The 17,500-nt window shown below is 39.1% G+C and overlaps 1 protein-coding gene and 1 long non-coding RNA gene across 3 annotated transcripts in view; both read right to left on the bottom strand.

The window, feature by feature from the left end:
- The window catches only part of LOC118768578, a 244,238-nt gene that overhangs the window by 47,334 nt on the left and 179,404 nt on the right, over positions 1-17,500 (bottom strand). The window contains exons 1-2 of one of the 2 annotated variants that reach the window (XM_036515352.1): positions 4,005-4,025; positions 1,564-1,742 (exon numbers count right to left, since the gene is read on the bottom strand). In XM_036515352.1, coding sequence (XP_036371245.1) covers positions 1,564-1,742; positions 4,005-4,020 — 195 coding nt within the window. In that variant the 5' untranslated portion in view covers positions 4,021-4,025. Of the gene's footprint in view, positions 1-1,563; positions 1,743-4,004; positions 4,026-17,500 lie in introns of those variants that run through there. The other variant, XM_036515351.1, reaches the window with a different exon arrangement.
- On the bottom strand, positions 9,126-10,769 carry LOC118768587. Its single transcript, XR_005004388.1, has 3 exons — positions 10,650-10,769; positions 9,526-9,686; positions 9,126-9,259 (listed from the first exon to the last, which is right to left on the bottom strand). It is a non-coding gene; the product is annotated as an uncharacterized LOC118768587 (long non-coding RNA).

The following is a 17,500-nucleotide window of genomic DNA, read 5'->3' as shown; positions in this document are numbered from 1 at the left end:
CTGGCCGAAATCAGATCGCCATGTTGATTCGTTAGCTACTGCACGCATTTTTTTCTCTCCTTCTTTCTGTGTTTTTCTCTCTCTGTGTATCTTTCTGTTGAAGAGCGTAGGCTCGAAACGTTAAAGACTTGTTTTATTTATATTTCCTGAGCGCCATACTAATACAATTGTTCGTTTGTTTTCCACCTGCCTTCGTCTTTTGTTTATTTTCATAAAGCTTCCCGTTATATATATATATATATATATATATATATATATATATATATATATATATATATATATATATATATATATATATATATACATATATATATATATATGTATAAATAAAGGGCAAGTTTACGAAAATAAACAAAAGACGAAGGCAGGTGGAGTACAAACAAACAAATGTATTAGCATAGCGCTCAGGAATAGAAAAAGTCTTTTACGTTTCGAGCCTATGCTCTTCGACAGAAAGATACACTGGCAAAAACAAGGAGAGAAACAAGGAGAGAAAAATGCGTGTAGGAGCTAACGATCTATCATGGCGTCCAATATATTAACAATATATTATTATTACAAAGAGATAAGAGATAAAATTATATGTACTAGCAATATTTTTATATTAATTAGTGCTTGATATATCATTGTCTGCTAAATACAGCTTGTTGAATTAATCAACTAAAATTTATTCCCACCCAAAATGTGTAGCCCGGAGAGAACACACTGAAACGCTGAATTTAGTAGTTAGACATACAGCGGAAAAAAACACCCGACGACATGCCTTCTTAGTTCCATTAGAATTCTGTCTCTAAATTTGGCAATAAGTTATAGTTTTCCCCAGGTATAACCGCCTGATACTTCTTCAGTTTCTGTAGAAATTTTCCACGTTGATTTTGATCTGTCACGCTTGTCTCCCTTGGGATATTCATCGGACGGTTTGCCTGGTGTTATCAGAAAGAGGTTTTCACGAGATGTGTTCTAGCTAATCTTATTTACTGCTCTTAATCTGGGTTCTGACAGTTTTCTGGCTTCGCTCTTCCTTCAAGGTTTGTTTGTAACTCAATCTCGCCATATCACAAAAAGAATGACAAAATAATTCGAGAGCCACCGAGGTCCACATGCTTTACTTTGTGCCGAGCTGAATAAGACTTTTACCAGTCATGTATCCTAAGGAGATTTCATCGATTTTGTCGTTTATTCACTCGTCATTCCCAATAAGGAAAGTCTTTTTTCTATGAAAAGGACGGGTAGCATAGCAACGTAGGCTGCAAGCAGCGAGCTTGCTACGCATGCAAGATTCTAGGAGTTCCAGCAAAACCTATTATAAAAAGAATTAATAATAATGGTTTCAAATCTTTTCCACAAGGGCAACAATTTGGGGGAGGCCATGAATCTCACCGCGGTTTGCCGCGGATAAAATTCTTTACAACATTGCTTCGCCTTCCCAATAAATAATTTTTTACAGGTCAAATATGTGACACACATAACTGAATTGATCTAAATATTTGTTTATCATTATTACTGTTATTATGGAAATAATAATATGCATTTGTGTGCGCGTGTATGTGTATGCATACATACCTCCTCAATTGGAAGATAGTTCCAGTAATCCAGGATAGGATGCCGGAAGAAGTTGGGACAAAAGGTACCTCTGCATTCGTCCACATTCCAGGATGAAGGAAGTCCTATATTCAGGAATGAATCATATACTTTCGAACCAGCTCCCATTGATATGGCATAAGTTTTAATCCATTGGCTATCTGAAATAATTATAATAATACCAACAACAATAATAATAATAGTAGTAGTAGTAGTAGTAGTAGTAGTAGTAGTAGTAGTAGTAGTAGTAGTAGTAGTAGCAGCAGCAGAAGCAGCAGTAATAATCATGGCAATATTGGCTTCAAAACTCGATGCCAGTAACATAGTTTCGGCAAAGAACTTTCGCGCCATTTCAGAGTTGTGTATGGCGTTGGCATCCTGAACTGAAGAGAGGAGGAGGTATAGGAGATGGACAGGAAAACGAGAAAGCTTCTAAAGATGCATGGAGCCCATCATCCACGTACAGACACTGTTTGTCTGTATGCGAGGAGAGCAAATGGAAACCTTGCTAGTGTCGGGAATGATGGAGTATTGAATGCAGAGGAAAAAAAGCAAGACAAAGGAACAAATACAAAATGGACATGATAAAGCATAATTTAACAAGGGACTACAAAATCATTTAGATGCAGCCAGAACAGAAGTTTCTGGAAAACATAGGGCAGCAATTTTGGGGAGGCCATGAATGGATTACATCGACCCCAGTGTTGAACTGGTACTTAATATATCGACCCCGAGTGGATGAAAGGCAAAGTCGACCTGGGCGACTCAGAACGAGTCAACAGGCGAAATACCTATTTCTTTACTACCCATAAGGGGCTAAATACAGAGAGGACAAACAAGGATAGACAAACGGATTAATTTGAATATTTCGACCCCAGTGCGTAAATGGTACTTATTTTATCGACCCCAAAATGATGAAAGGCAAATTCGACCTCGGCGGAATTTGAACTCAGAGCGTAGCGGCAGATGAAATACCTATTTCTTTACTACCCACAAGGGGCTAAACACAGGGAGGACAAACAAGGACAGACAAACGGATTAACTCGATTATATCGACCCCAGTGCGTAACTGATACTTATTTAATCGACCCCAAAATGATGAAAGGCAAAGTCGACCTCGGCGGAAATTGAACTCAGAACGTAGCGGCAGACGAAATACTGTTAAGAATTTCACCCGGCGTGCTAACGTTTCCGCCAGTTTGCCGCTTTCCCCTCTGAAAATATTAACAACTTTAAAAGAATTTTTCACCGATCTAGTGAACCAAATCATTGCAGTAAACAGTAAGTGTGTATGTGTATAAGTATGTATGTAAGTAACTAAGTAGGTACGTATGTTTGTACCAATATAGTAGGAAACCGTCAGTTTTAACCATGAACCGTGAACTTTGGCTTTTACTTACAAGTATACTAGAAGAAAAGAAAACGAGTAGTCCACTTGATAAATGTCAAATAAATGAAGATGTTCACCTGCTATATAGAGTGATACAACGCACCACCTAACAGGTTCAAATCCAGCAAAATTACAACACTTGCCCCCTGCCTTAAAAACGTTTAGAAACAGTTAAAAATTTAAGAATGCCCATGACCGTTCTGGAGGTATTCTTACATGGTGTGAACGCCAAAAAGATCCGAGTTATATTTAGTTTGCAGCATGCTTTGACAGACGACTTTAAATTAGCTGCAGCCATCGATATAGTACCATTATATGGAGAAGTAGGAAACCGAAGAGATTTAACCACAGATTTTGAAAGGAAGTTTTCCAAGCTTCCAGTGTCCGAGAGAGTTTTCACGAAAATCCATTTATAGATATTTCTATCATCGACGCGTGCAACGCAGAGAGAACAGAAGCAACCGTACCAGTTTGAATTGATGCAGTAACTGAATATTTAGACCTACATACTTTTGAAAAGTGATCAATCTTCTTCCATTTCCTACATTCAGTATTTCGAGCTGGATATTTAAGACGCTCGTAACTTAATTTTCTCATTGAGAGCGTTGTTACGTCTGTGGTCCAGTAGGCATGGGTGTTGATAAATAATAATAAAGCAGATAGGTGGTGGTCTCAAACCTCTTCCTGAGATTTAGTTTTACAATATTTAATTTCTTTCTCTTAAATGTGATACACGCGTCAGGTACGTACAAATATATTACTATCAATGATAATTATAACAATAATAGCTTATATTAATGAGAAAAAAGGAGAGTGATACCAATAGGCTGTACTCGTCCAGAAGAAAGGGTGGGACAAGTTTGATCTGTTGTCAAGACTGTATCGAAGCAGAGGAAAATGGCCTAGGATGGTATATAAAAAATTATCTATATACACGCAGAAGAAAGTCGATTCATATGAAAAAGAAAGTTACCTCGGCGGAATTAATCATGATGATAAGGAAAAATAATAATAGTAATAATAATTCACTGACTTCTGTAGAAGGACATCTCGTTGCTGTCATGCGTGCTGACAACTGTCATGATATTTTTCGGTGAGTAATTCTTACAAACACGGCTGACATTGTTGTAAGTGAAGAATTCCGATTGGCTGCTTAGAGAAATTGCGACACATTTCAGTAGACATCGAGTGGAGGAGAATTGTTCTGTCGGAGGTTCCTGAAGGTAACGGTAGGAATACCCAGGAGCCAAAGATCTGTAGCTGCCTGTATAAAATTGCTGGTTTGAGGTAACGGTCAGAATTGTAGTAAGGGTTAATAGCAGCACTGTGGTCACGGTTGGAATGGTAGAAGGAAACTGGAACATCTTGGCTCTAGAATCAGAAGAGGACCATACATGTAAATATTTGTGTACGCATGTGCATGTGTGCGTGCGTGCGTGTGTGTGTGTGTGTGTGTGTGTGTGTGTGTGTGTCTGTGTGTGTGTGTGTGTGTGTGTGTGTTAGAAGATGAGGGAGAAAATTTAGAGAGAGAAGGAGAGGAAGACAGAATTCAAAAGTGGGAGAGGTAAAGAGAAAGAGACAGCAGAGAAAGTGATAGAGAGATAGAAATAGGGAGAAATCGATCCTGGTATAAGGAGACAGAGAAAGGGATAAGGGGACAGATGTAAAAAGAAAGATCAACAGATAAAAGAGAGTGAGAGTATTCGGAGAGAGAGTGAGAAACATAGAAAGCAGTAGGGGAGAGGAGAACATAGAGAGGGGAAGAGAATAGGCTCTCTCTCTCTCACACACACACACACTCACACGCCCAAATGTAATCTTACCTTTGTTGTGGGTAGACGCAGTGATTTTGCTATTCCTGGGCAACGAGAGACGTTGTCAGGTCTGTCCACTATGACCGTCCAGTCATAAAATATGAAGGATGTCCACAAATTCCGCTTTCAGAATTACCACAGATATCACCACTGTCTGTAGATGTCAAGTCAGGACCCCTACGAATGACAATATTGTTCACTGCATTCAAATGATACAGAGGCCGACTTATCCTTTTTTCCTTTCAGGCTCAATAAAACAAGTAGTAGCTGAGCAGTGGGGTTCATATGATCAACTAGCCCTTTCCTACAAAATTTCAGACCTTGTGTTTATAGTAGAAGGAATATTATCTTCTGCTTCCAGAATTACCACAGATGTCGGCACTGTCTCCAGATATCAATCCAGAGTTCCTACAGATGACAATATTACCACTGTCTCTACAAGTGAAACCGGAGCGAAGGTCTTCGAACTGTTCACTGATAGCAGCACTGCTCGCTTCTGTCACCAGTATCAGCAGCTACGACAACTCTGTACAATGGTCAATAACATACACAGTGAGAGCAACACTGGTCATTAATGATATTATGACTTCACCTGCACGGAACTAAACTAGTGTCTCACATGAATACGAACAGTCACACTTCACTGAGCACATTAGATACCTAAATGCACATTCGATGGGGTGTGTTCGATATTCTTGTTGGTCGTGTCAGTGGTGTTGGTGCGTTTGATGTGACGCATATATATGTAATCTGTTTAACATGCGAAATTAATGACTTTGATTGGTCACTCGCTCCATACGTATCTTTTTTTTTCCTGCCTTTAATCTCCCAATGCGGAGTATAGGCCACTTAGAGTTGAATTCCTTGTCGCATAATTTTTCTCTTCTATACTTATACTCTGAATGTCCCCCTTTCTCTAGTTCCTTCTGTGTTGATCTACGCCATGAGATCTTAGGCCTACCTTTCTTTCTATATCCATCCGGATTACACTGTAAAGCACTTTTAACTACATTTGGTGCCTGTCTGTCTGTATGTATATACATACATACATATATACATACAAACATATATATATATATATATACACACACATACATACATACATATATATATATATATATATATATATATATATATATATATATATATATATATATATATATATATATAGCTAGTTAGCTAGCTGTGAGAGAGAAGAAGGAGAGGGAAACAGTGTGTGTGTAGAGAGAGAGAGAGAGAGAGAGAGAGAGAGAGAGAGAGAGAGCGTTTACTCGATACAACAATTGAAAAAGCGCAAGATTGGCGTTTGCACGCAGAATCATCCTTATTTCAACTGTTGTTACACACCCACACACTCTAATCTTAACTGCAACATATCCTAGCCATAACACGTACCCGAACACACAAAATGCAATGTGATAGAAAGCACACTTACTTTCAGTGAGGTAGGGCGGAGAGCGTACACTTCAGGTGGTTCTGTAAGGACTTCTTGTAAGGATGGTTCGTGAAAGTCACAACTTTTTCCCTGCTCCCCTTACTGTCTTCTCCCGTCAATATTACCCTCTATTACCCACAGTTGTGTCTTCAGATGTCTGAACACTTCGTAACTGTCAGTACTGGCCACTGCTTTCTCTCCTAATTTCTCTTATCAGTATTACTTACAGACTAAGACCTGTCCATAAATAATCAAACCGTATAGACTGTCCATAAATGAGCAAAACACAGAACCATCAACTCAGTTCAAAACTGTTTACTAATTTGACTGTTCCTACACAGAAGTGAAAATAAACCAGATTTTCCAATATGTTTCCTTTGATTGCTATGAAGAATAAAAGGGCCTTCAATAGAGACATGCGTTTCACTAAGCTCGCAGAAAATACGGCTGTGTGGTTACTGACGTCGTTCCGATGTTAGCAGTAAGGCTGTTGCGGTGTTTGTGATATTGACGTTGTAGTTTTAATACCTGGTAATAGCGTGATGTGATGTTGGTGTTTCTGTGAGTGGAGATATAAAAGCAGAACAATTGAGGTCGCTATACCGAAGACTTTCATTATAGGAAATCATTGAAATCAATCACCGTGGATGATGGACCAAAAACCTTGTCCTGACCTGTGTACACTCTTAATTTCAACCATTGATAGTTGATGTGTTAATAGATAATTTTCTTCATTTCATGACAAATAAACACGCCAACAGTTACAGACATCGAAGCATAACACGAACAGTTCTCACCAGTTTCACTCTGCATGTTTTTACATGTATCTTAGGAATTAACGGTGCTTTATTATAAGGTAATCTATCTATCTATCTATCTATCTATCTATCTATCTATCTATCTATCTATCTATCTATCTATCTATCTATCTATCTACCTATCAATCTGTCTATCTATCTATCTAGCTCTCTATCTATCTATCTATCTATCTATCTATCTATCTATCTATCTATCTATCTATCTATCTATCTATCTATCTATTTATCTATCTATCTATCTATCTATCTATCTATCTATCTATCTATCTATCTATCTACTATCTATGTATGGGTGGCTGAATATGGGCGTGCATTGTCTTACAATAATAGACATCGGCGTTTGTTACGAATTGCTGGTTTCCCTTTGTTAACCAAAATTTCACTGTAGACCTCATCTAAGGGACAATGTTGCAATATAGACCCTTTTGCATCCCCCAAACGCTTAGCATCACAATTTTCTGCCGAAGGTTGAATCTTGAATTTCTTTTCCACTGGTGATTCGTTTCGTTTCCGCTTCATACTAAACCTTTTCGATTCTGGCTCAAAGTTATGGGCCCCGATTTCATCAATCGTGTCTACTCTCCCTGAAACAACTTTAGCTTAATGCTGAAGCGTTCGAGTTAGAATTGACAAAAATCCACACGATTGCGCTTATTCACATCGAAAAGCTCTGTTGGCGCCCTTCTCGTACTAACTCCGCAGAACCGAAGCTTGTCGCGGATGCCGAACCATAATAATTTGCAGAGAATAAGCCATCTCATCAATGGGAAATCGTTGTTTCGCCAGAAGCATTTCTGAAAATTGTTGAATCTCCACGTCACCGGTGACGGTTAATGGGTGTCCTTATCACTCCTCGTATTTCACGCTTGTCCGGCCATTTAAAACTTCTCCCTCTTCTCGTAAATACTTCTACGCAGTAGAGCGCTGTTCCTTAATTGTATTGAAAGCCTGGAACGAATTTCAGCCCCTGACACACATTCAGATTAGAGAAGCAATTTCACTGATCCCTATTTTCCCTTAGTGCACACTTCCAGTAGAGCTGCCACGTTTGTTCTGTAACACAAGAATGGAAGCTGGAGAGAGATCAAAGTGAAACGTCGGTCAAGAAATCAGAAGAGTAACACCCTTTAACACGCCACTGATGAAACTAGAGCGACCAACCGAAAGACTGTTTCGGCGAAACGCGTATATTTTTTCACTTTCCTTTGTATAATTAGTATCATTGTTCTGATCTCTTTGATTTGCTGAAGGCTTTCCCCCACATCCTCTTTCTTTACTACCCACAAGGGATTAAACACAGAAAGGACAAACAAGGACAGAAAAACGGATTATGTCGAATATATCGACCCCAGTGCGTAACTTGTACTTAATTTATCGACCCTGAAAGAATAAAAGGCAAAGTGGGCCTCGGCGGAATTTGAACTCAGAACGTAGCAGCAGACGAAATACCTATTTCTCTACTACCCACAAGGGGCTAAACACAGGGGACAAACAAGGACAGACAAACGAATTAAGTCGATTATATCGACCCAAGTGCGTAAATGATCCTTATTTAATCGACACCGAAAGGATGAAAGGTAAAGTCGACCTCGGCGGAATTTGAACTCAGAACGTAGCGGCAGCCGAAATACTGCTAAACATTTCGCCCGGCGTGCTAACGTTTCTGCCAGCTTTCCCCAACATCACAGAGATAAAACCTCATATATCTACACACACGCACAACACACGCACGTACGCATGGGCGCGCATGCACGTGTATACGCGCACGCTCGCACACACACACATACACACACATCTCTTTTACATATAGTCTGGGCAGTCGTGAACTGGAACAACAACAACAGCTCTCAGAAAGTGAGAAAGAGAATCACAATTTAAAAGACCGATATTGGATACAATATTTATATGGATTCCTTATTAACAGGTACAACGTGACTTGTGTGGATCACCAGTGGTGGTCACCTGGATTGGGTGAATGTGAACAACAACAACAGCTGGAATGAGAGAAAGAGAATCACAGCTTCAAAGACCGATGTTGGATAGAATATTTGTGTGGATTCTTTATTAAAATGTAAAACGTGACTTATGTGGATCACCAGTGGTGGTCAGCTGGATTGGATGGACGTTAACAACATCAATAGTATCAATGGGTATCATGTGCTGTGTTAGTTCTGCTGCCTCAGGCGAATGAATATGGCCATGGAGTCTGCTAATCCATAACCTGCAAGTAACAATAACAACATCAATAACAAAAGGAATTCAAATATATCATGGGAGGCCTTTATAGGTGGTAACTCGAATTACAAGAAATGGCAGACGAATCTCTGCATCGCTTTGTGGGTCGGTCACTGTTGGAACGCCTTTGAATATAAATCAGTTGAATCAAGGCTGATTGGCCGCTAAACAATAAGTACAAAATTAACATTTAGTACTACTACTCACAGTAAGACAAACGTACACACACGCAGAAGATACAATATCACTTACCGTTGTTCCATATGACTTTCGATTTTGTACCAGAATAACGAATTGAAGGGTAGTGATCTGACTTTTCGTACTGACAGTCAAGTGGTCCCTCATTGATGGTCAACCAGCCTCTATCCCCTTCACAATTACCAAGCATTGTTATATAAAAGCGACGTGTAAGACTGAGGAGTTAGAAAAAGAAAAAACCTGTTTGGGTTTCAGAATATGAATATCTAAACATCTATTAAATAGACTAGTATGTCCACTACACGCAATTGAATTAGTCAGTGTTTAATTAAAAATAGCCATCTGTGTATCATAATAAATGTGTATACACACAAAGATGTGGGTTTAAACACTCACACACATAAAAACACACATATGCACTGAAACACGCACACACACACACACACACATGCTCACACAAACACGCAGAAATGCGCAAATGTCAATACACCAACAAAGGCGAAATTACACACGAGGCAAACACTTTGGTACAAAAACAAATAAATCCACAAACGGCCACAAACATACGAGCGATAACATTTTCCTGTATTAAACATCTTATCAAAGCGCTAGATAAATATAGAATGAATTCTAGTCAAAATAAATTATATAACGGAACATAAAAATCGGTGACTGACAGACTTGTCAAAATTATCCCTTTAAATACCTGCCGCGAGACTCCAGCAGGCAGCCGCAGCAAGTTGTCACGTGACACTGTCTCACCTTAACTGAGTAGTGAAGGCGCGTAGTTTTAGCCCGCGCATTCTCTAAACGACCGTCACCTGTCAGTCAGCGAAGCTGATCCAGTGTCAGATCGTCTCACCAAGTGATGTTATTTCCCGCCGGCATGTTATGACTTTCAAGACATTTTCGGTCTTCCCGCTGTACGTATTCCTGTTTCTTTCAAAACATCAATATGAAGTAGTCATTGACATCCGCATGCGCAGACCTATTTAGCCTCGGTATAGAAAAACAGTGATTAACAAATCACCGGCGTTGCTGTTAGTCAAGAGGCAGAATATATTTCATTATTACGGACGAAAGCAGTATTAGTTCAAATTAGTTCAAATTTGCATTCAAATTTGCATTCTGGTCTCTACATAACAAAATAAAAGAAGATGAAATATATATTAGCATACCGATATCCCTCAATTGAGAATTGAACTCCGGTGGCTGAAGCTAGGTCGTTCCACGGTGAAGTTTTCAACTTTTCGTGAGAGAACCAGCTTTGAAGGGTTGTATTTCGTCCATCAAATATTATATATTTCTTTACTACCCACAAGGGGCTAAACACAGAGGGGACAAACAAGGACAGACAAAGGGATTAAGTCGACTACATCGACCCCAGTGCGTAACTGGTACTTAATTTATCGACCCCGAAAGGATGAAAGGCAAAGTCGACCTCGGCGGAATTTGAACTCGGAACGTAACGACAGACGAAATACGGCTACGAATTTCGCCCGGCGTGCTAACGTTTCTACCAGCTCGCCGCCTTCGTCCATCAAATATTATAGTTACCACATCTGTATGGTTTTTATAAATCACAGTTTCACCTGTAAAATAAATGAGCATGTAGCACACACATACAACCACATACGCTTACAACCACACACGCACGCACATACACACAATAAAAAGAAATGGATCAAGTTAAATAGATCGAGGTAATTCAATATGTATTTCCTTCACTGTTAGCTTAATGTCCACTCTCATTTTTACTTCATAATTCTCTTGACTGAAATCAATCTGTTTAACATGCGAAATTAATGACTTTGATTGGTCACTCGCTCCATACGTATCTTTTTTTCCTGCCTTTAACCCTCCAACGCTGAGTATAGGCCACTTAGAGTTGAATTCCATGTCGCATAATTTTTCACTTCTGTACTTATACTCTGCCATGAATGTCCCCCTTTCTCTAGTTCCTTCTGTGTTGATCTACGCCATGTGAGTTCTTAGGCCAACCTTTCTTTCCATATCCATCCGGATTACACTGTAAACCACTTTTCGCTACATGTGGTGTCTTTTATAATTGTGCTACGAATCTACTTCCACTTTTTCTTAAATATTTACTCCCTAATCGAAAATTGATTGTTCTTTGCCATAGCTCCATATTGCTTATGTGTTCGGGTCATATAATTTTAAGTATACTACGCATGCATGATTGTATTTGCTTATTTGACGTCTCTTGCTATCTTTAAATGAATCATATAATATAATTAATCTCACTTCACTCATATGCTACCATGATACTATCTGGTATATATCACTTAACCTTCAATACAGTATGACCTCACGAACTGGAAGTGTTACGTAAACTTGTTATTTCATAGTATTACTTAAGATCTCGTGTTATTGCTTGCCGAGTTGTATGACACAATGTATTAATAATTTTCTGCAATACCCAAATAATACATTCGCTTTTATCTCCTTTACATGCAGATACACCCCATCCCACAAGCACATACACAGACAAACAAACACACACACAAACTAATGAATATGCATACATATATACATGGTGGCTGCCCCCTTGTTATCGAGTATGGCCATTGCACGAAGCTTAATCAATGTTGTTATCGTGCAATGCCTGTGCAAGAAGATTTCTTATTAAGTGAGGAAGGGCTCTGCACTGAGTCAATCCCACTCACTAAGCAACAGCAGCCATAATCCGAAAAGAAGAACAAGTCAACATCATCGGTAACCACTGAGCAGCAGGTTTTATATCGGAGTTATCCCAGTTACCTGAGCTACCTTCTCCTAGAAGGATGCTTATCAAAGGCTAGAAGTCCTTCACTCCCAATGGTTTAACCGCGTGATCGGGTATTCAGTCCGATTATTTCTATGTCCCCACGCATGATACATCCTTAATACATTTATTCGATGGCCATTAACTCTCAAGAGGTCCTCCGCCCTTTGACGGGTTTCGTTTTCCATCCCGCATGGTGTCGAATAAACACCCTCCTCACAAAGCAAGCTTGGTGGGGTTGCCGGTTTAGTCGCAGACGACCCGACTATGCAACAGGCTGTAATGGGTTACATGTTACCAGTAGCACTCGAAAGTGACCTGACATACATACATACATACATACATAAATACAAACGTACACACATGCATATATTCATACAAACGTACACACATGCATACACACACATATATGTATATATATATGCATACACATATATGGATACACACATACATACATGTATGCATATATACATACGTATGTGTATACACATGCACACTAACGCACGCACATGCGCACAAACAAACAGAAGGAACGCAGCCCTGATAACGGACAGGCTCAATGACTTTTGAAAGACGTAACGGAAATTTTAGAAAAAATAAGTAAATGAGTGGAAATCGAACCGGTGCGTGTGTTAACTAATAAGGCACTAAAAAGAGAATGACTCTCCCCAGATACAATAAACTGTGCTTTAACACAAATTCACATAAAGAATAACAAAATACAAAAACCATATCTCTCTATCTCTCTCTCTCTCTCTCTCTATCTATCTATCTATCTATCTATCTATCTATCTATCTATCTATCTATCTATCTATCTATCTATCTATCTATCTATCTATCTATCTATCTATCTATCTATCTATCTATCTATCTATCTATCTATCTATCTATCTATCTATCTGTCTATCCATCTATCTATCTATCTGTCTATTTATCTATCTATCTATCTCTTTCTTTTTCTCCAAGAAGAGAGAGTCTTTCGTTCATGATAAATATTCTGATTACTGCGGTTTGCCGCAGATAAAATTCTTTACAACGGCGAGCTGGCAGAAACGTTAGCACGCTGGGCGAAATGCGTAGCCGTATTTCGTCAGTGGTTACGTTCCGAGTTCAAATTGCGCCGAGATCGACTTTGCTTTTTATCCTTTCGAGGTCGGTAAATTAAGTACCAGTTACGCGTTGGGGTCAATGTAATCGACTTAATCCGTTTGTCTGTTCTTGTTTGTCCCCCCTGTGTTTAGCCCCTTGTGGGTAGTAAATGGGAAAAAAAGGAAAAAAAAATTCTTTACAACACTACTTCGTCAACCTAATAAATAAATTCTAGAAATCAAATATATTACAAACATAATTGAATTGATCTAAAAGCCGGTTAATCATTATAACGATTATGAAGACAATGATGTGTGGCGCACTCGCGCGTTTGTGCATGCATAAACATACATACCTCATCAATTGGAAGATTGTTCCAGAAATTTAGGAAAGGATGTCGGAAGAAGTTAGGACAAAAGGTACCATTGCATTTGTCCACATTCCAGGTTGAAGGAAGTCCTATATTCAGGAATGAATTATAGACTTTCGAACCAGCTCCCTTTGATATGGCATATACTTTGATCCATTTGCTATCTGAAATAATAATTATAACAACAATAGTAATAATAATGATGATAGAGGTATCGACACCTAGCTATCAGCACGGTTAAAAAAGATTGGTGCACGTGTGAATGTGGAACACCTTCAAAGAATAATCATTGCTTGGAACTGTAAGAATTCTTTGCAGAGTTCTTGAAGCATGGCCAGTAAATAAGCGTCACCTTAGTCTGCTAAGCTGTGGACAGCTGACACGTTCCATCATAACCAGCAAAATAAGTTGTGAGATTTCATATAATAATAACAACAACAACAACAACAACAACAACAACAACAACAACAACAACAACAAAAACAACAACAAAAACAACAACAACAATAACAATAACAATAATAATAATAATAATAATAATAAGTATAATAATGATAATAATAATAAATACCCTGATGCAGTACCTGACAGTAGCTCTCATGGCTTCTGATCTTAAGTGATTGGAAGTGTTATCTTACGAATATCAAAGGACCACGTTTCGGACTTCTCCCACTACTGGGACGAAGACCGCTTCGCTCAACAAACAAACTAACAAACAGCAACAACAATATTAATATTGATTTCAAATTTTGGCACAAGGCCAGCAAATTTTTGGAGAGAAAAGTAAATCGATTTCATTGACCTCACTCTTCAACTGGTACCGCAAAAAGCAAAATAAAAAAGAACAAAAGAAAAACAGTAATAATAAAGAAGATTCACTTACTTCTATAGAAGGAAATCTCGTTCTTGTTATTCGTGCTGACGACTGTCATTATATTTTTCGGTGAGTAATTCTTACAAGCATGGCTGACTTTGTTGTAAGTGAAAAATTGCGATTGGCTCCTCTGAGCGAGCGCGGTGCAGTCGAGTAGGTTTCGTGTTGAGAAGAATTGTTCTGTTGGAGGTGTCCCAATATAACCATAGGAATAACCAGGTCCCAAACGTTTGTAGTAGCCATCAAGTTCCTGATCTGAGGTAACAACCAGAATTGTTGTAAGGGTTAACAGCAGCACTGCCATTGCAGCTGGACAAGTAAAAGCAGACTGGAAAATTCTTGGCTCTATGATTGCTAAAAGTAGACAGAAGGGGGAAAGAAATGGCATGAAAGAGAGAAAGAATGAGGTGGGGTGAAATATGAAGAGATTCAGCAATGAGACAAAATGAATTTTAATAAAGAGAGAACGGGGAAGAGAAAGACAAGGAGAAAAGAAAAAAGTTAGAGAGTAACAGAGAGAAATCCTGAAAAAGAAGAGAGAGATACAATGAGAAGATGGAAAGTGTTTGTGTGTGAGAGGAAGGTTGTTCGGAAGAGAAAACGCAAAAGGAATAACATATAATTTAGAATAAAAAATTGAAAATAAATTACGGTTATTGGTAAAGACGCAGGTCCTGGGGAAGATTTTAAGTTGTATACGTTACGGGGCCCTGGTTTGAGATTTCCAGGGTTTTCAAGTGTTTGGAAACACTTCTTAGCCAATGTTGTTCCCAGGTTAGTTTTATCCGGAGTAGACGTACTCGGTAGGTTCCCACATATGAGTTAATTAATAATTCAGTTGATCAGATGGGGCTCATTAGCCTGTGTTGGTGGTGGTAGTGGGGCTACCTATCATAGGGGAAAGAAAAATCTGATTTCAATCCTCCGTTACCTTGCAATAATACTAAACCACGGGAAAGTGTTTGGGTGTAAACACTGAGGTAAAAGCGGGTATACTAGTCTATTTAATACATGTTTAGATTTTCATATTCTGAAACCCAAACAAGTTGTTTTGTTCTTTTTCTCCTTAGACTTGCACGTCGCTTCCATATAACAATACATGGTTTTTGTGAAAGGGACAGAGGATGGCTGACCATCAATGAGGGACCATATGTATGTGAGTTCGATAAGTCAGATCACTACCCTACAATTCGTTATTCTGATACAAAATCGAAAGTCGTATGGAACAACGGTAAGTGATATTGTATCTTCTGTGTCTGTGTGCGTGTGTCTTACTGTGAGTAGTAATAATAGAACTTTTGTACTTATTGTTTAGCGGCCAATCAGCCTTGATTCAACTGATTTATATTCAAAGGCGTTCCAACAGTGACCGACCCACAAAACGATGCAGAGATTCGGCTGCCATTTCTAGTAATTCGAGTGACCACCTATAAAGTCCTCCCACGATATATTTGAAATCCTTTTGTTATTGATGTTGTTATTGTTACTTGCAGGTTATGCATTAGCAGACTCCATGGCCATATTCATCCGCCTGAGGCAGCAGAACTAACCCAGCACATGATAACCATTGATACTATTGATGTTGTTAACGTCCATCCAATCCAGCTGACCACCACTGGTGATCCACATAAGTCACGTTTTACCTTTTAATAAAGAATCCACACAAATATTCTATCCAACATCGGTCTTTGAAGCTGTGATTCTCTTTCTCTCATTCCAGCTGTTGTTGTTGTTCACATTCACCCAATCCAGCTGACCACCACTGGTGATCCATACAAGTCACGTTTTACCTGTTAATAAGGAATCCATATAAATATTGTATCCAAAATCGGTCTTTGAAGTTGTGATTCTCTTTCCCTCATTCCAGCTGTTGTTGTTGTTCATATTCACCCAATCCAGCTGACCACCACTGGTGATGCACATAAGTCACGTTTTACCTGTTAATAAAGAATCCATATAAATATTGTATCCAACATCGGTCTTTTGAGTTGTGATTCTCTTTCTCTCTTTCTGAGAGCTGTTGTTGTTGTTCCAGTTCACGACTGTCCAGACAATATGTAAAAGAGATGTGTGTGTATGTGTGTGTGCGAGCGCGTATACACGTGCATGCGCGCCCATGCGTACGTGCATGCGTTGTGCGTGAGTGTAGATATCTGCGGTTTTGTCTCTGTGATGTTGGGGAAAGCTGGCAGAAAAGTTAGCACGCCGTGCCAAATGCTTAGCAGTATTTCGGCTACCGCAACGTTCTGAGTTCAAATTCCGCCGAGGTCGACTTTACCTTTCATCCTTTCGGTGACGATTAAATAAGTATCATTTACGCACTTGGGTCGATATAATCGACTTAATTCGTTTGTCTGTCCTTGTTTGTCCCCTCTGTGTTTAGCCCCTTGTGGGTAGTAGAGAAATAGGTATTTCGTCTGCTGCTACGTTCTGAGTTCAAATTCCGCCGAGGCCCACTTTGCCTTTTATCCTTTCAGGGTCGATAAATTAAGTACAAGTTACGCACTGGGGTCGATATAATCGACATAATCCGTTTTTCTGTCCTTGTTTGTCCCTTCTGTGTTTAATCCCTTGTGGGTAGTAAAGAAAGAGGATGTGGGGAAGGCTTTCAGCAAATCAAATAGATCAGAACAATGATACTAATTATACAAAGTAAAGTGAAACAATATCCGGCGTTTCGCCGAAACAGTCTTTCGGTTGGTCGCTCTAGTTTCATCAGTGGCGTGTTAAAGGTTGGTACTCTTCTGATTTCTTGACCGACGTTTCACTTTGATCTCTCTCCAGCTTCCATTCTTGTGTTACAGAACAAACGTGGCAGCTCTACTAGAAGTGTGCACCAAGGGAAAATAGGGATCAGTGAAACTGCTTCTCTAATCTGAATGTGTGTCAGGGGCTGCAATTCTTCGCAGG

The sequence above is a fragment of the Octopus sinensis genome, linkage group LG30 (assembly GCF_006345805.1).
Source record: "Octopus sinensis linkage group LG30, ASM634580v1, whole genome shotgun sequence".
In the NCBI taxonomy this organism is placed as follows: domain Eukaryota; kingdom Metazoa; phylum Mollusca; class Cephalopoda; order Octopoda; family Octopodidae; genus Octopus; species Octopus sinensis.
The sequence above is the reverse complement of the archived record's forward strand: the minus strand, read 5'-3'. Positions and strand labels throughout refer to the sequence as shown.